The sequence below is a fragment of the Martes martes genome (assembly GCF_963455335.1).
Source record: "Martes martes genome assembly, chromosome: 4".
NCBI lineage: Eukaryota > Metazoa > Chordata > Mammalia > Carnivora > Mustelidae > Martes > Martes martes.
Genome location: NC_137891.1, coordinates 86,552,557 through 86,572,084, shown reverse-complemented (window position 1 = coordinate 86,572,084; position 19,528 = coordinate 86,552,557). Strand labels below are relative to the sequence as shown.

Below are 19,528 nucleotides of genomic sequence, written 5' to 3'. Positions count from 1 at the left end.
GAGTTGGACCTTAGAGAATTCATATTACAGCAGACAAGAAGAGAAGGGGCAATTCAGGAGACAGACCACAATGAATGAAGGTATGGAGATGTAAAAGTGAAATATGTAATGCTGGGGAAAATAGCACTTAATCCGGAGTATAAAGGGAAAAACTGGAAACATGGCCAGAGAGCTAAGTCAGTAACAAATTCTGAAGAGCCTCAAATATTGTACTGGGAAGTTTGAACTTTATTTTATAGGTGTAAAGAAAACAGTTTTAAAGCAGGGGAGTGACATGATCAGAACTGTATTTTAAAGCTCTGTGTGGGGGCACCTGGGTGGCTCAGTTGGTTAAGCAACTGCCTTCAGCTCAGGTCATGATCCGGAGTCCCAGAATCAAGTCCTGCATCAGGCTCCCTGCTCAGCAGGGAGTCTGCTTCTCCCTCTGCCCCTCACCCCTCACCACGCACTCTCTCTCATTCTCTCTCAAATAAATAAATAAAATCTTTTAAAAAATAAATAAAAAAGCTCTATGTGGGCAGTCCTACCAGAAGGCTACCAATTAAGAGGCTATTCTGTCCTGGCAAGAAATGAGAGCCAAACAAGAACAGTAAAATTAAAAAAGAAAGGAAAAATATACAATAAACATCTCCAAACTAAGATAAGCAAACTGTATTGCATAATGGTTTAAGACCATAAGCTCTAGGGCCAAACTGCCTGGCTCTGAGACTTAATGTAATTGTATGTTTCAGTTTTCTCATTCATAAAAAAGAGGCAATAATAGTTCTTCCCTTATAGGACTATTGTGAGGATTAAATAAATTAATAATTGTTAAGTGCTTAGAACAGTGCCTGGTAGGAAGTAAACATTCAATAAATATAGTATGTGTGTGCATGTGTCTTTTATAGGGAGTGGTATATCTAAAATTTCTAGCTCACATTAGAAAATAATACAATAAAATGAGTTAGGAACATGCTGAATTTGTAATATCTAGAGGACACTTTCATGTCCCTGTACCTCAATTCCTAGTGTCTTAACAACTGGAAATAGGGACTTACAGGAAACTGGTGGACTGGTGAAATGAGCACAGATAAAATGTGGTCACAAGGAAAGAATTTCTAGGCTGCCTGGCCCTGTTTCTAGTATTACACAGATGGTTCTGGTTTTTACCTTTTAAATGAAGTTTAAGGTGTGGGTAGTATAAAGATAGTGGACAAATTAAAAGCAATAATGAAATAGTGTAGTAGTCAATAGTGCTGGTTCATCAAATACACCCCATTCTCTCTCCTTCCAGAAAAGAGACATGACTGTTCTTCCTGGCTGGCCCCCTTGTGGTTGGGTAGGACCTTATGACTCAGTCAGAACAACTGAGTTATTAATAAAAGTGTCCTGAATCTCTTTAACTGCCAATGTGAGACTGTTAGCGGTCTCTCCCTCTGGCCTGACTTACTCATCAGCCTGGGTTCCTGAGTAGATATCCTAGCAGAGCTCCAATGTCAGCTTACTAGAGATGATTATGCACCGTGAACAAGAAATACCTGGTTTTTGTTGTAAGCCTTTGGAATTGTTTGTTTCCACAACAGAACTTAGTCTATCCTGATGCAGCTATTATTTTAAGACCTATCAAATGCTTAAAAATTAAATAGTTAACATCCAATCTTAATGAGGGTGTGGGGAAACATACTTTCAGAGATTTGCTAGTGGGAGTAAAAACTGTTTCAACCTTTTTGAATAGTAATTTGACAGTAGATTATATTAAAATGAAAAAAGTATGTGTATGTATGTATATGTATATGTATATGTATATGTATATGTATATGTATATGTATATGTATATGTATATGCATTCTTTTTATTTAGATTCCATTCGGGGGAATCTTCAACAAAAATAAAACTACTACTTCAAATAGTACAACTTGTTGTTGTACTATTTGTAGTAGCTAAAAACTAAGAACATCTTTTTTTTTTTTAAGATTTTATTTATTTATTGACAGAGATCACAAGTAGGCAGAGAAGCAGGCAGAGAGAGAGGGAGAGATGGGGGGAAGCAGGCTCCAGGCTGAGCAGAGAGCCTGATGCAGGGCTCAATGTGGGGCTCATGCGGGGCTTGATCCCAAGACCCTGGGATCATGACCCGAGCCGAAAGTAGAAGCTTTACCCCACTGAGCCACCCAGACACCCCTGAGAACATCTTTCTAAATATGATTTAACCACACTATGAGGTATTATGCAATTGTCAAAAAGACAAATATTACAGTTTTTATTGACTTCAAGTGATGTCCACATGTGAAATAAAAGCAAAATAAAACGAAATCCACATTCAGGGATGCCTGGCTGGCTCAGCTGGCAGAGCATGCAACTCTTTTTTTAAGGATTTTATTTATTTATTTGACAGTGAGAGAGGAAACACAAGCAGGGGTGTGTGGGAGAGGGAGAAGCAGGCCTGCCCATGAGCAGGGAGCCCTGTGATCATGACCTGAGCAGGAGGCAGACATTCAACAACTGAGCCATCCAGGCACACTGAGCATGCAACTCTTGATCTCAGGGTTGTGAGTTCAAGACCCACACGGGGTAAAACAATTACTTAAAAATAAAATCTTAACAAAACCAAAAATCCACATTCATGATCTTGTGCACACAAGCCTAGAAAACTAAGCTATTTTACCTCAAAGAACCAGGAATAAGTGATGGAGGAAGGAGAGGATATTATCACGTTTTTCCTAAGACATCATAATATTCTTCCACTTGTTACAATTTGTAGCACCTGTGTAAGAAAACCAACTGGGTGAGAAAAATAAATCTAAACCTAAGTGTTTGCCTACTGAGTCTTGATACGATAAACTTAATATTGCTGCCATTACTTGGGGTTGGCGGAAGAGGCGGAGCTTCTACAATATACTCCATGCCACGCCTACTTTACCCTGCCAGTTGCCTCCCACGTGCGCCCTGGACGGCTCTGCTTTAACGCATGCGTACTTGGCCGAGTTTTCCTGGCCTTGAGGGGCGTCTGAGGCTCTTGGGTTTGACCCCGTCAGGCTACCGTCTTGGCGACCGGAACGGCACCTGAGGTTTGCTTCCGGGCGTCTGTTTCGCTTCCCTTTCCCTCCCTCCCTCACGCTTCTTCCCCTCCCCCTGCTCCCTTTCGTTTACGGTTTCGTACTCTCCCATCGAGGCCGACCCCTGAGTCTCGAGTGTGGGGTTTGGCTGGTGAAAAAGGATTGTTGTAGCTGGAAGCAGGGAGGTGTGGGAAATACATTGAGGTATTTGGAGACCAGGGGCCTGTATGGAATGTTTTGTTTGTGGGAAGAGGTTGGGCGAGGGTGGAAGGAAGTCTTCCCCGAGAGGCGAGCGGGGGCGGGGTTGCGCTGGGTTTGCGGGGTGGGTGGGACGCACCCCCAAAAAGGATAGTGCGGGGTGGGGCGGTGTGCGGGCGAAGGAAACGTGGAGGCGGTGAGAAGTGGCCCTGGGGTCGCACGGCATTCTGGCATCAGTTTTGCTTTAACCTCTTGATTAAAAAAAAAAAAAGCAATTAACTCCAGTTATTTGTATTTTTTAGGTAGCCACGTTTTATTCCCAGATTGCTTTAATTTCACTTTACTTTTGGGAAACCTCTTTGCTTTTGTATGTCTAAAGTGTTAGTAGACTTTAAAAAAAAGTAAATTTCCACTTAGAAGCTAAGTAACGTAAGGCGAACAAGTAGTTAAAGAGGAAACAACCAGTTAGTGAGTTATAGACCAACTGCTCCCCTCCAAGTGGAGATAAGTGTTCAAACTGACATAGCCTGCGAACAAGATTGATCTCTTTAGTGAATTAAGGAATACCGGTCACAGAAATACCTTCCTCAGTAAATTGGTTCTCTTCCATTTCCTAAAACATTTTCGGTAGCTCCCTGTTGCATAATATATGTTCTCCATCCCCTCAAATTTTTAAATCTTAGGCCCATAGTCTATAGGATAAGAATGCTGCAAAATTTTAGCGTCAGATACAGGAGAATGGAGAGAACATAGAATCAAACTTAACTGTATTTGAATAACTAGTAGTGTAGGAATGAGTTTTATTAGGGTACTGAAATTTGGTGATTATGACTCCAAAGGTAATCTTAGTTTTCTGTTCCATTTAGAGGACAACAGCATGTCCTCCCTTCCTGGGTGCATTGGTTTGGACGCAGCAACAGCTGCAGTGGAGTCTGAAGAGATTGCAGAACTGCAGCAAGCAGTGGTTGAGGAGCTGGGTATCTCAATGGAGGAACTTCGGCAGTTCATCGATGAAGAGCTAGAAAAGATGGACTGTGTACAGCAGCGTAAGAAGCAACTAGCAGAGTTGGAAACGTGGGTAATACAGAAGGAATCTGAGGTGGCCCATGTTGACCAGCTCTTTGATGATGCATCCAGGTGAGGACTACATGGGAAATAGGAAATCTCCCTTTGGGCAGACATTTTAGAAGTATAATTGTTCATGTTATTGTGCCAAGCACTTTCTACTTTACAAGGTACAAATGTGTAGAACTTTCCTCTTCCTCATAGGTTAGGGTCCAAAATCTGACCTCACAACCACCCATATATAGAATATTCATCTATCAGAAGCTAATGTATGATCAGCAATAGAGGAGTCCAGATCTTGAGTCCCTTCCCCTTCTTTCTCCTCTACTCTGCTTCCAAATAATTGCTTTGTTTTCTTAGTAGGATGATCTAGGGAGTGAGGACTGTAAAGTGTTGCTGTCTTATGTAACGGTGGAGCATGAGCCCTATATCTGCTCCTAAATACCTAAATATTTGTGTCTGGTACCTTAGTTGTCACTTAGGACACGTTTTCAGTTAACAAGGTAAATGGTGAGATGTGGTTGACAGGACTATACTCAGCGCTTCTTTTGGATTTTTGAGGAACTAGTCCAGAAACCACGATTTAAACATTTTTCTATGAGAAAAGCATTTTAAATTCTAAATGGACGGTGCCTGGGTGGCTCAGTTGGTTAAGCATCTGACTCTTGACTTTGGCTCAGGTCTTGATCTCAGGGTGGTGAGTTCAAGCCCCACATTGGGTGTGGAGCCTACTTAAAAAATAAAAATGAATTCTAAACAGAAACACTTGGCCTATTTAAATTGAGGCTTGTGTATATTTAAATAAATATAAATTCTGTTGACTTTTACACCTGTTTCTGCTGGCTTTGACCTTTTCTACATGTGTTCCAATATTAGGGCAGTGACTAACTGTGAGTCTTTGGTGAAGGACTTTTATTCCAAACTGGGCCTACAATACCGGGACAGTAGCTCTGAGGATGAAGCTTCCCGGCCTACAGAAATCATTGAGATTCCTGATGAAGATGATGATGTCCTCAGTATTGATTCAGGTAAGAGATAAGGTTCCAGGTAGAAAGTCTCAGAATAGAAATTGAAAGACAGGAAGTTAGGCAGATAAAAGAAGAAAGGAGAAACCATTGTCACTGACTACATATTCCAAACTGTTGGACTTGTCTGTTACCAAAAGAAATAGAACATTATTAGTATCATAGATGTCCTCTCTGTACTACTTCCTGATTGAGTGACCTTCCTTTCCCCATTCCATATAACCTCTATTCTGAACTCCCTTCTTTTCTTTATAGGTGGCTTTAACACCTGTATGTATATACCTCAAAATGGTAGATTGTTTGGTTTTGTCTATTTTTGAGGTTTTTTTTTAAAAGTATAATTTACATACTATAAAATTCACCCACTTTAAGTGTATAGTTTGAGTTTTATAGTACATTTATATAGTAGTGCAGTCTTCACAGTCCAGTTTTAGAATACTTGGCATTATCCCAAAAACATTCCTCATACCTGTTTGCTTACATTTTCCATTTTCAGCCCCACTGATCTGCTTGCTTTTTGCCTTTTCTAGAAATTTCATATAAATAGAATCACAATTTATTGTCTTATATCTGATTTCTGTCACTTAGCATAACGTTTTTGAGATTAATCTGTTATTGGATGTATACAATAGTTTGCTCCCCCTTTTTTTCCTGAATAATATTCCATTTTATAAATAAAACACAGTTTTTTATCCACTTTTTAACTGATAAATATTTGGGTTCTTTGCACTTTGGGAGCTGTTAGGAATAATGCTGCTATGTACATTTCTGTATAACTCTTTATACGGCCATTATGTGTCATGTCTCTTGGATATTCTACCTAGGAGTAGAATTGCTAGGTCTTAGGGCTAGTGTATGTTTGTGTTTTTAGGAAACTGCCTCACTGTTTTCAAAAGTGGCCATACCATTTTACATTCCCACTAGTAAAGTATGGGGTTCTACTTTCTTTACATCCTTGTCAGTGCTTGATATTGTCAGTGTTTTAGCCATTATGCTGTGTATGTGGTATCAGATTGTGATTGTAGTTTGCTTTTCCCTAAGGAAGTTGAGCATCTATTCACATACTTATTTGCCATTTATGTATGTTCTTTGGGGGAACATCTACTCAAATCTTTAGTCTTATTTTTTTAATTGGGCTGTCTTTTTATTATTGACTTAAAGAACTTAGGGTCTAGATACAATTCATTTATTAGGTATATTTTACACTTTTCAGATGTGGTCTTTTCATATTCTTAATGGTGTCTTTTAAGAGTAAAACTTCTCAAGGTAAGGGTTGAGGGTGGTTTATTTTGTTTATGGCTATCCAGTTGTTCCACCACCATTTGTTGAAAAGACTATCCTTTTGATACCCTTGTCAAAAATCAACCAGCCATGTATATGAGGGTCTGTTCTGGGTTCTTTTTTGTCACACTGATCTGAATATTTCTCTTTATACCAGCACCACATGCTTGTATTACTGTAACTTTATGGTACATTTTAAAATCACTTAACGAGGGGCACCTGAGTGGCTCAATGGTTTAAAGCCTCTGCCTCTGACTTCGGCTCAGGTCATGATCCTGGGATTGAGTCCCACATCGGGCTCTCTGCTCAGCAGGGAGCCTGCTTCCCCTTCTCTCTCTCTGCCTACTTGTGATCTCTGTCTGTCAAACAAATAAAAAATCTTTAAAATCACTTAATGAGAGTGCTCCAGATTTACTTGTATTTCATGTAACTTCCAAATAAATTTTGGAATCAACTTGTCAGTTTCTATCAAAAACGGTTTTTTAAAGCTGTTAGGATTTTTAATAAGAACTATATTGAATCTAAAGGTCAATTTGGGGAGTATTACCTTTCAACAAATATTCAGTCTTCTAATGCATTAATATGGTACATCTCTCATAAGTGTTTCATTTTTAATGCTAACGTGAATGAGATTATTAACTTCACTTTAGGATTGTTTGTTGCTAGGATATGAAAATTTAGTTGATTTTTGTGGATTACTCTTGTAGCCAGTGACCTTATTAAGTTCACTTATTAGTTCTAGAAGCTTTTTGTGGACCCCTTGGGATTTTCTATGTATTACCTCATGCTGTCTGCAAATAAAGTCAGTTTTACTTCTTCCTTTCTAATCTAGATGTCTTTTATTTCTTTTTCTTGCCTTATTGTACTTTCTAGAAGCTCCAGTACAATGTTGAATAAATGTTTTGAGAGCAGACATCGTTTCTTTGCTCCTGATTTTAGGGAGAAAGCATTTGGTCTTTAGGCATTAATTGTAATGTGAGCTGTAGGGTCTTTGTAGATATCCTTTGTTGGGTTGAAGGAAGGTGATTCTGTTCCTAGTTTGCTGAGAGTTTTTTATCATGGCTCAGTGAGATTTTAGGTTTTGTCAGCTACTTTTTTTGTATCATCCTCAGATAAGCTTACAGGTTTTTGGGGGGCGCCTGGGTGACTCAGTCGTTAAGCATCTGCCTTCGGCTCTGGTCGTGGTCCCAGGGTCCTGGGATCGAGCCCCACATCTGGCTCCCTGCTCAGCAGGAAGCTCTCTTCTCCCTCTCCCACTCCCCCTGCTTGTATTCCCTCTCTCACTGTATCTCTCTCTGTCAAATAAATAAATAAAAATCTTTTTAAAAAATCGTTTTTTTTTACTTTTTCCTATTAATAAGGAGCGTAACAATAGTGATTTTTTGGATGTTAAACCAGCTTTATATTCCTGGGATAACTACCCTACCCCACCCCTGCCACTTTGTCTTAGTGTATAATCCTTTTTATATGTTTCTGGATTAGATTTGCTAACATTTTGTTAAGAATTTTTGCACCTGTGTTCATGAGAGCTGTTGTACTTTTATTGTGATGTGGTTTTTTTTTGGTTTGGCATTAAAGTATTATGGGCCTTATAAAGATGAGTTGGTAAATGTTCCCTCCTCTGAGTTTGTATGAAAGAGTATTATTTCTTCCTTAAATGTTTGATAAGTTGAGCAGTGAGGCCATCTTAACCTGGATTTTTCTTTGTGGATACTTTTTTTTTTTAAATAAGCTTATTAGTTTGGAATAGTTTTATATTTTTGTATAAATTACAAAGATAATACAGAGAGTTCTTGCATACTTTTCATCAGTTTTTTCTAATATTAGTATTTTATGTTACCTTGGTACGTTGGTCAAAACTAAGAACATGGGGGCGCCTGGGTGGCTCAGTGGTTTAAGCCTCTGCCTTCGGCTCAGGTCATGATCTCAGGGTCCTGGGATCGAGCCCCGCATCGGGCTCTCTGCTCAGCAGGAGCCTGCTTCCCCCTCTCTCTGTCTGCCTCTCTGCCTAGCTCTGATTTCTCTCTGTCACATAAATAAAATTAAAAAAAAAAAAAAAAAAAAACTAAGAACATGGGTACATTACTTTTACCTAATCTGTAGACTTTGATTTCTGGGCTTTTTCCATTATAGGATACCACTTTTAATTATTGTGGGAAGGTTTTTAATTACTAATTACTTTTTTTTACCTAATATGTCCATTTGGATTTTCTGTTCCTTCTCAAGTCCTTTTTTTTGTTAATTTGTATCTTTCTAGAAATTTTTCCATTTCATCTAAGTTGTCTGGATTATTGCCATAAAGTTCATAGTATTCCCTTAGGATTCTTTTGAATTTCTGTATGTTCTGTAGTAATGTCCCTTCTTTCATTCCTTATATTGGTTATTTGGATCTCCTCTTTTTTTTTTGCTTGGTTAATCTAGCTAACAGATTGTCTTTTTTTTTTTTTTTTTTTTGCTTTTTTTTTCAAGGAACCAGTTTTTGGGTTCATTAATTTATTTTTCTCTACTGTTTTCCTGTTTTCAATTAACTGATTTCTACTTTGACCTTTATTCCTTCCCTGTACTTGGGTTTGATTTGTTCTTCTTTTTCTAGTTTCTTTTTTGTTTGTTTTTGTTTGTTTGTTTTATTTGACAGACAGAGATCACAACTAGGCAGAGAGGCAGGCAGAGAGAGAGGAGAAAGCAGGCTCTCCATGGAGCAGAGAGCCCCATGTGGGGCTTGATCCCAGGACCCTGGGATCCTGACCTGAGCCGAAGGCAGAGACTTTAACCCACTGAGCCACCCAGGCGCCCCTAGTGTGTTCTATTTTCATTTAACTCATAATTTTTAATTTCTTTTGTGATTTTTCTTTGATCAGTTGATTACACCAAATATTTGGAGATTTCCCAGATTTGTTTCTGCTGTGAGTTTTTTATTTAATTTCATTGTGGTCAGAAAATATACTTTGTATTATTTTAATTCTTTTAAATTTACTTAAAAAATTTTTTTAAGATTTTATTTGACAGAGAGAGATCATAAGTAGGCAGAGAGGCAAGCAGAGAGAGAGGAAGGAAGCAGGCTCCCCGCTGAGCAGAGAGCGCAATGTGGGGCTTGATTCCAAGACCCTGAGATCATGACCTGAGCTGAAGGCAGCGGCTTAACCTACTGAGTCACCCAGGCGCCCCTACTTAAATGTTTTTTAATAGGCCTAGTGTATCGTCTGTCTTAGAGAATGATCCATGTGTGCTTAAAAAGAATTTGTATTCTGCTGTTGGGTGGAGTATTTTATAAATGTTGGTTAGGTTACGTTGGCTGAGAACTTGTTAATTTTCTGTCTAGTTGTTTTAACAGTTACTTGGAAAGGAGTTTTGAAATCTAGTTGATTTTTTATTATTAAAAGATATTTCTGTGTCTCAAATGATACTCCTTTTCTTGAAGTCTGTTTTATCAAATATTAATCATTTTTATTATGGTTACTGTTTGCATGTTGTGTCTTTTCCTGTCCTTTTTTCTTAAAATCTGTTTCTGTCTTTGAATTTAGTGTATCTCTTAGAAGCAATATATAGTTAGATCTTGTGTTTTTTTTAAAATCCAGTCTCACAGTTTTTGGCTTTTAATTAGTGTTGAGTCCATTCATAGTTCATGTGAATCCATATGGGTAGATTTACCTCAATCATTTTGCTCTTCCCCTCATATTTTTTGTATTTACCTGTTTTTTTACTGCCTTCTTTGTGTCAAATAAATATTTCAGTAAATCATTTTAATTCCACTGATTTTTTCTTTTTAGATCTTTAGAAAGTGCTTGCATATTTATCTGATCCTTATCTACTACAAGTTAATACTGACTAAATTCTGGTAAAATATAGCAACTTTGTACCAGGTTAGCTCCATTTTCACTCTCTTCTTGGGAGATACTGTTGTCAAATAAATTGCATTTACGTATATTTAAAGCCAGCAGTTTAGTGTTGTAGTTATTGCAAGGACCAATCTTATTTTTAAAGAAGTTACAGGAAGAAAAGAGAAAAATACGTATTTACCTAGATGTTTACATTTCCACTGCTCTTCATCCCTGCTATGGATTCGAATCATCCATTGTCATCTTTTTTCAGCCAGAAAGATTTCCTTTAATATTTCTTGTAGTTCTGCTAAAAGTGGATTCTCTACCTTTGTTTACCTGAAATATAGAATTTTTAAAAAGTTTTATTTATATTTATTTTTAGAGTTGGGGGGGGGGAGAGAGAGCCGAGCATGAGCGAGCACATGCACAAGTTGGGGGGCAGAGGAAGAAGGAGAGTATCTCAAGCAGACTCTGCATCTAGTATGGAGCCTGATGCACAGCTTGATCTCACAACCCTGAGATCATGACTTGAGCCAAAACTAAGAGTCGGACACTTAACTGACTGTGCCATCCAGGCACCCTTGGGATATATAATTCTTATTTTTTTTTCCTTTAAGATTTTATTATTTACTTGACAGAGGGAACACAAGCAGGAGGAGCAGTAGGCAGAGGGAGAGGGAGAAGCAGGCTCCCTACTGAGCAAGGAGCCCAATGTGGGCCTTGATCCCAGGACCCTGGGATCGTGATCTGAGCTGAAGGCAGACGCCCAACCAACTAAGCCACCCTAGCATCCCATGGGATATAGAATTCTTGATTGACTATTTTCTTTTGACACTTCAAATATGCCATTCCAGTGTCTTCTGGTCTCCATGATTTCTGACGGAAGGTCAGATGAAATTGTTTGTATCCTGGATATGAGTCATTTTTGTCTTAACTGCTTTTAAGATTGTCTCTTTTGATTTTAGTAGTTTACTAGGATGTGTCTATGTGCAATTCTCTCTGTATTTGTCCTACTTGAGAGTCACTGAATTTAGACTGTCAATTGAAGTTTTTCATCAAATTTAGAAGTGTTTCAGTCATTATTTCTTTGAAATACATATGTATTTTTAAGATTTTATTTTTAAGTAATCCCTACGTACATTGTGGGGCTCGAACTTAACGACCCCGAGATCGAGTTGCTCACTCTACCAACTGAGCCATGCAGTTGCGCCAGCCAGTAAGTTTTTCAGAGGTGTAGAGAATGCATTCAGAGTGCTTCTAGTTCTCAAGTCTCCATTGACTCTCCTGGGTCTTCTCTGCATGTGGATAGTTTAGTAGTCACTCAAGAATGTATAGAGAATTTATTTAAGCCTGTCCGTGGCTCTCTCGTTTTCAGGATCTCCTTGTTAAACTTCTGACTGTTTTGCGGCTCACACTAAACAAGATCTGCAACCTCAGAGTAACAACGCTGCTCCTTGTCAGGCTAGCACCTCAGTGGTAAAGCCGTAGTTTCCACTCACCCAGCTAGAGGTGGAATAGGTAGGGATGGGAGCTGCCCCAGGCAAGAGGTCCACAGGCTTAACCTTCCTTGCCAGAATTTTAGCAGTTTTTCAAGAACAAATACTTACCTATTTGTTGTTTGTCTTTGGTCAGTTTCCAGTGCCCTAAATTGTTTTTAACAACTTTTTCTGGTTTTAAACTTGTTTTCTGCATAGGGGAATCACCCTTTTCATATCACTATTACCAGAAGTGCCGTAGTTTTGCCTGTTTTTTAACCGTATAAATGGATTCTTAGTATATGCATTTTTCAGTCATTTCTTTAACATCATGCCAATGTGTGATGCTTAGTTCAATAACTACTACAGGGGCGCCTGGGTGGCTCAGTGGGTTAAAGCTTCTGCCTTCCACTCAGGTCATGGTCCCAGGGTCCTGGGATCAAGCCCCGCATCGGGCTCTCTGCTCCGTGGAGAGCCTGCTTTCTCCTCTCTCTCTGCCTGCCTCTCTGCCTACTTGTGATCTCTGTCTGTCAAATAAATAAATAAAATCTTAAAAAAAAAAACTAGTATACAATTCCATCTTATAAATATGACACAATATATCTGTTCTTCTGCCAGTTGACATTTCATTTGTTTTCATTTCAAATAATGCTCTAAATATTCTTACACATGACTCCTGATCCATTTTCTATTCTTTTATTTATTATTTTTTAATTTAAATTTTTTTTAGTTAACAGATAGTGCAGTACTGATTTCTGGAGTTGAATTCAGTGCTTCATCACTTACAACACCCAGTGCTCATCACAGGTGCCTTCTTTAATACCCATCACCCATCTAGCCCATCCCCTACCCGTGTTCCTCCATCAGCCCTTGGTTTGTTCTCTGTCGTTAAGAGTGTCTTGTGGTGGGGTGCCTGGGTGGCCACTTGTTAAGCATCTGCCTTTGGCTTGGATCATGATGCCCGGATCCTGGGATGGAGCTCCACATTGGGCTTCCTGCTTGGCGGGAAGCCTGCTTCTCCCTCTCCCACTCCCCCTGCTTGTGTTCCCTCTCTCGCTGTGTCTCTCTCTGTCAAATGAATAAATAAAATCTTGAAAAAAAAAAAAAGTGTCTTATGATATGGAAGAATCTTTCTATTTTGGCAGTCTTACTAAATTTTTAGGATATATATACTTACAAGAGTGGAGTTGCTAGTTCCTAGGCTATGGAAATTCTAATATTACTGGATAAATAACGAACAGCTTTCTAAAGCAATTGTACCAATTTATGTTTATAACTGCCCATGGAATAATGTGTCCTGTGCTCCACATCCTTGATAACACTTGGTATTGTGGTTTTTAAATTTTATTTTATTTTTTAGGGCCACCTGGGTGGCTCAGTGGGTTAAAGCCTCTGCCTTCGGCTCAGGTCCTGGGATCAAGCCCCACATCGGGCTCTCTGCTCCGCAGGGAGCCTGCTTCCCCCTCTCTCTCTGCCTGCCTCTCTGCCTACTTGTGGTCTCTCTCTGTCAAATAAATAAATAAATAATCTTTTTAAAATTTTTATTTTATTTTTTAAAGATTTTATTTATTTATTAGAGAGAGAGAGCACACACCAGCAGGGGGAGCAGCAGGCAGAGGGAGAGGGGAGCCACCCAGGTGCCCCTTGTGCCCCTTGTAGTTTTTCTTTGAAATCTGTTCATATCTCTTGTTTGTTTGCTCAATGATCATTTGTCTTTTTCTTGATTCATAGGAAGTCTTTATATGTAACAAATACAAATCCTTTGTAATTACGAGTTGCAAACATCGTTCCCAGCTTATGGTTTATCTTTACTTTTCATGTTCTTCGTTGATAAACAGAAGTTATAATTTTAGCATTTCCTTTTATGGTGATTGGTTTTTATAGCCCTTCTGCCCTGAAGCTTTATTATAAACATTTCTTGTGTTGTCTTTGAAAATTTCATAGTTCTACCTTTAATCCAACTGAAGTTTATTTTTTGTGTAGTATTTGAGGTAAAGATCTGAATGTTGTGTGTGTGTGGTTATTAATGTTCCAGTGCCACTTACTGAAATGAGCCCCTTCTTACTGAAATATCTGCTTGTCATAAATTATTTCCGTGTATTTGTGAATTTCTGGACTTTCTATTATGTTTCATTGCTCTGTCATTTTTTCTTAAATCAATTCTGTATTGTGTAAACTGAGCTTTGCAAGTTTCTACATCTGTTAACTCCAGTAACCTCACTTTGGTTTTCTTCTTTATGGATGTCTTGGCTCTTTTTACCTGTCGTGCTTTTATATATATTTGAGAATCAGCTTGTCATGTTCCTCACTCACCTCTCCCCCCAAAAACTATTGATAATATTAAAAGAGCAATATAGGGATAGCTAATAATTTCATACTATTTAGTGCTTCTACGCAAAAACAATTTATTTAGGCCTTAACATTTTTCAGTAAAGTTTTTAGTTACACAATGATATCAATATACTTAATACTATGAACTGTTTGCTTAAAAATGGTTAAGGACTATGCAGCCATCAAAAGAAATGAAATCTTGCCATTTGCGACGACGTGGATGAAACTAGAGGGTATTATGATTAGCGAAATAAGTCAGTCGGAGAAAGACAACTATCATATGATCTTCCTGATATGAGGAAGTGGAGATGCAACATTGGGGGTTTGGGGGGTAGGAAAAGAATAAATAAAACAAGATGGGATGGGGAGGGAGACAGACCATAAGAGACTCTCACAAAACAAACTAAGGGTTGCTGGGGGAGGGGGGTCGGGAGAGGGGGGTGGGGTTATGGACACTGGGGAGGGTATGTGCTGTGAAGTGTGTAAACCTGGCAATTCACAGACCTGTACCCCTGGGGCTAATAATACATTATGTGTTTATAAAAAATTTTTTAAAAATTAGTCATTAAAGGGTGCTCGGCTGGCTCAGTCAATAGAACATGTGACTCTTGATCTCATGGTTGTGAGTTTGGGCCCCATGTTGTGTGTAGAGTTTCCTAAAAAAATAGTAAAGAAAAAGGAGTATTTAAAAATTAGTAATTAAGAGTCAAGGGCAAAACTCTGTCCTGATGTCTCAAAAGATCTCAGCTAACCTATATGTAAAATTAAGTTTGGTAGTCAACACGATCTTCCTTTTAATAGTCTTTAGAAAGATTAGGGAAATGGGCCTTCAAATATAAAAGTGAATTAAAACATGTACCTATTGGGGCACCTGGGTGGCTCAGCGGGTTAAGCCTCTGCCTTCGGCTCAGGTCATGATCTCAGGGTCCTGGGATCGAGCCCCGCATCGGGCTCTCTGCTCGGCAGGGAGCCTGCTTCCTCCTCTCTCTCTCTGCCTGCCTCTCTGCCTGCTTGTGATCTTGCTCTGTGAAATAAATAAATAAAATATTAAAAAAAAAAAAAACATGTACCTATTCTTCTACATAATGAACAAACCAAATAAAATGCTAATTACATTCTAAGTATATGAGGAAATTTGAGGTTATGATTTCCAGTTCTTTATCAGAAGAGCTGGTGATCTGAATGATGGTAAGGGTAAAAGACCCAAAGCTGTTATATTCTTAATCTGTATACAGTGTTTCTCTCACTTTAAAATTTCAAATTACGTGTTTATAATTCAGTCTCTAGTAAAAACTTTAATATTCAATTTTATCATATTTTTTCTAACTTTTCTTAAATATGCAAAATCTGGCTGAACCTACCATGTAAATTTTTAATAAACTTTGTACGTACCTCTCTAACAAAAAAAAAGAGGTTAAGGAGATATATTTTATGTTATGTGTATTTTACCACAATAAAAAAAAAATTGAGGGAAAAAAAGAATTAGATTTATAGATACTGAGAGGGAATACTGGGATAAAAAGCAACATAAAAACTGCATGTTGAATATGAGTAAAAGGATGGAGAGGGGAAAGAGTACATATGTACGTTTATAGGATATCTGGCTGCAGAAGAAATTGATATATTGGTTGCTTCTAACGAGAGTAACTAGAAGCAGGAATATGAGGGAGGTCTGTTTTATTGTGTGTCCTTTTATAATGTTTCAGTTTTTTACCACATGAATATTTTTACTTTTTAAAAGGCACTTTTAGGGGCGCCTGGGTGGCTCAGTCATTAAACATCTGCCTTAGGCTCTGGTCATGATCCCCGGACCCCGCCCCGCATCAGGCTCCCTGCTTGGCAGGAAGCCTGTTTCTCCCTCTCCCATGCCCCCTGCTTGTGTTCCCTCTTTCACTGTGTCTCTCTCTGTCGAATAAACAAATAAAATCTTTAAAAAAAAAAAAAAGATATGGGGCACCTGGGTGGCTCAGTGGGTTAAAGCATCTACCTTCGGCTCGGGTCGTGATCTCGGGGTCCCGGGATCGAGCCCCACATCCGGCTTTCTGCTCATCAGGGAGCCTGCTTCCCCCCAACAGTCTGCCTGCCTTTCTGCCTACTTGTGATCTCTGTCAAATAAATAAATAAAATCCTTAAAATATATATATATATGTAAATGCCGTTAAGTATGGGAAAAATGCTTGACATCATTAGTCATTAAGGAAATGCAAATCAGAATCACTTTATGCTAATTAGAATGGCTGTAATTAAAAAGAGAGACTAACAAGTATTGATGAACATATCTATCACAGCAGGAAGTTCTGTTGGACAGGGCTACTCAAGAATAAACATTTTTGCTTCATTCACTGACCACATTTCATTTTTCAAATCATTCAGATAGTCTATAAGCAAAATGTTGTTATAAAAACTTAAATATACACGGTGCTTGGGTGGCTCAGTCAGTTAAGTGTCTGACTTCAGCTCAGATCATGATCCTGGGGTCCTTGGATCAAGTCCCATGCTGAGCAGGGAGCCTTCTCCCTCTTGTCCCCTTCTGGACCATTTAATACTTTTACATACATATCTACATGTGGTTGTCAATAGTTATTAGTAATCGTTCCATGATAATATTTTTAAGTAGCTTAGTTATATATAATACATGGAAATAGAATGCCTCAATGAAAAAAAAAGTAGCTTAGTTATTGATTTCTTGGAAATTCTTATGTGTAAGGATCTTACACTCATTAGAGCTTCTCTCATCCATAGGTGATGCTGGGAGCAGAACTCCCAAAGACCAGAAGGTGAGTTGGGACAGGGAAGGTAAACTGAAAGATAAGAATATGAAGATGAAAAAAAAAAAAGAATATGAATATGGTGGGGCGCCTGGGTGGCTCAGTTAAAGCCTCTCTGGCTTTGGCTCACATGATCCCAGGGTCCTGGGATCGAGACTGACATTGGGCTCTGCTCAGCAGGGAGCCTCCTTCACCCTCTCTCTCTGCCTGCCTCTCTGCCTACTTGTGATCTCTGTCTGTCAAATAAATAAATAAAATCTTTAAAAAACAAGAAAAGAATATGAAGATGGGAGAAATTTCTGGCCTGATCATTCTGTCACTTCAGCCATCAAGATAATCATCCACTGCGTAATCAGCCCTGTGGGTTCCAGTCCCCTAATAGGTGTTCTGAGGATGCAGGAGAGGTTCCTTAGAGATGCATGCACTAAGTGCTATATAAATGTAGAATTTGGCAGCAATCGGCTAGGTGAGATTAATCAAGGAAGGTTTCCTAAAGCTGATTTCTGAACCAGATTTATAAGGGCAGTTTTGCCTAGTAAAGTAACCATACCTTCTCAACCATGACTCATTCTATTTGGTTTTTTGAAAGACAAGTTCTGGGGTGCCTGGATGGGTTAGTCGGTTAAGCATCTGCATTCAGCTTAGGTCGCGATAACGAGGGTCCTGGGATCAAGCCCCACATCAGGCACCCTGCTTGGTGGGGATCCTGCTTCTCCCTCTCCTGCTCCCTCTGCTTGTGTGCTCTCTCTTCCTCTCTGTCAAATAAAATCTTTGGGGGGAGAAAAAGAATTTTGAAAGACGAGTTCTTACTCTCAGGGCTAAGCCATGCTATTTTAAAACTTGTTTCCCTCATCACCTTTCTTACAGCTCCGTGAAGCTATGGCTGCCTTAAGAAAGTCCGCTCAGGATGTCCAGAAGTTCATGGATGCTGTCAACAAGAAGAGCAGTTCCCAGGATCTACATAAAGGTTAGGATCTGGAGTTATCTCAGCATAGAGAGTGGGGGCGGAGATGGGAAGTGAATTCCTACAGAGATTTCATGGGTAACTGGCTCTGTTTTAGCATCAGAATTCTCTTCCACCTATGTTGGGTTCTTTAAACACCACAGGTTTTCCTTGTCTGCTTAAGTCTTGTCTGCTGATTTTCCAATGTGTGGTGGCTTTATCCAAATATCTTCTTAGCTCTGTGCTCATGACCACTTCTAGATGACATTTAGAAGAGAGGAACTCAAACTCTGTTTTTGTTTTTGTTTTTTTAAAGATTTTATTTATTTGCCAGAGAGAGAGAGAGAGTGCACATGCACAAGAAGGGGGAGTGGCAGGCAGAGAGAAAGGGAGAAGCAGGCTCACCACTGAGCAAGGAACCTGATGCAGGACTCAATCCTAGGACCATGGGATCATGACCTAAACCGAAGGCAGGCGTTTAACCAATTGAGCAACCCAGGCCTCCCGCAACTCAAACTCTTAAAAAGAGGTCTGAGGGAAACTTTGTCCAGTAGGGCTGTTAATAGCTCTCCAATGGAAAATTGTTTCATAAATACTACTTAGCACTTAATGAGTGTAATTAATATCATTAATAAGGAGTTGGAGATAACTTGGTTAAAGTGAGATGTTCTTGAATTACATGTGAATTGCAATTATGCAAGTATTTCCTGTTAGCAAAAATAGTTGAGTCAGCTATGCTTTTTGTCTGCTGGAGAGAGCAGCAAAAGTGACTAAGGATCAGTGATTACCTCCATTTTCATCAATTACTGTATTACACTCTCTTTACTTTCCCATTTCCTCCCCATATCTATGTCATATTTCTTTAGAACGTCTTTGCTTTCTTTTATAGGAACCTTAACTCAGATGTCTGGAGAACTGAGCAAAGATGGTGACCTTATAGTTAGCATGCGCATCCTGGGCAAGAAGAGAACTAAGACATGGCACAAAGGCACCCTTATCGCTATCCAGACGGTTGGTATGTTCAAGCTAGAAGAAGCGCTAATGAAAGGCAATCTGCATGTCTCCGTTGCTGATCATTTCTTTTCCCTACAGCCTTGCCTTTTGTCTCTCATGTAGCAGTCAGGATTTACACAGAAACATTGTTTTTAAAAATTTTTGTTCATTTTTTTCCTTTTACTCAGGACCAGGAAAGAAGTACAAGGTGAAATTTGACAACAAAGGGAAGAGTCTCCTGTCGGGGAACCATATTGCCTATGATTACCACCCTCCTGCTGACAAGCTCTTTGTGGGTAGTCGAGTGGTGGCCAAGTACAAGGATGGGAATCAAGTCTGGCTCTATGCTGGCATTGTAGCTGAGACACCAAACGTCAAAAACAAGCTCAGGTACCTGGACAGAGGATTGTAAAGAAAGTGAAGACCAGTAGCAAAGCACCTGCCCTATTCAAACCATAGTCCATATCTCACAATTAGCTTTTGTGACCAGAAACCCTTGCTTTTTTTTTTGCAACAGAGGTCATGTGGGTGATTCTTCCTCCTTTTTTTCTTTTTTTCTCAAGAACAAAACTTGGAGGTAAAACTAGGAGGAGAGT

General features: G+C 39.1%; 1 protein-coding gene across 5 annotated transcripts in view; it reads left to right on the top strand.

Moving 5' to 3' along the window:
• Positions 1–2,925: 2,925 nt before the first annotated feature.
• Positions 2,926–19,528, top strand: part of SETDB1 (SET domain bifurcated histone lysine methyltransferase 1) — a 32,837-nt gene continuing 16,234 nt past the window's right edge. For 3 of the 5 annotated variants that reach the window (XM_080803144.1, XM_080803142.1, XM_080803146.1), the window contains exons 1-7: positions 3,052–3,239; positions 4,100–4,370; positions 5,175–5,326; positions 16,971–17,005; positions 17,864–17,963; positions 18,829–18,954; positions 19,121–19,322. In XM_080803144.1, coding sequence (XP_080659270.1) covers positions 4,111–4,370; positions 5,175–5,326; positions 16,971–17,005; positions 17,864–17,963; positions 18,829–18,954; positions 19,121–19,322 — 875 coding nt within the window. In that variant the 5' untranslated portion in view covers positions 3,052–3,239; positions 4,100–4,110. The other 2 variants (XM_080803145.1, XM_080803143.1) reach the window with 1 other exon arrangement.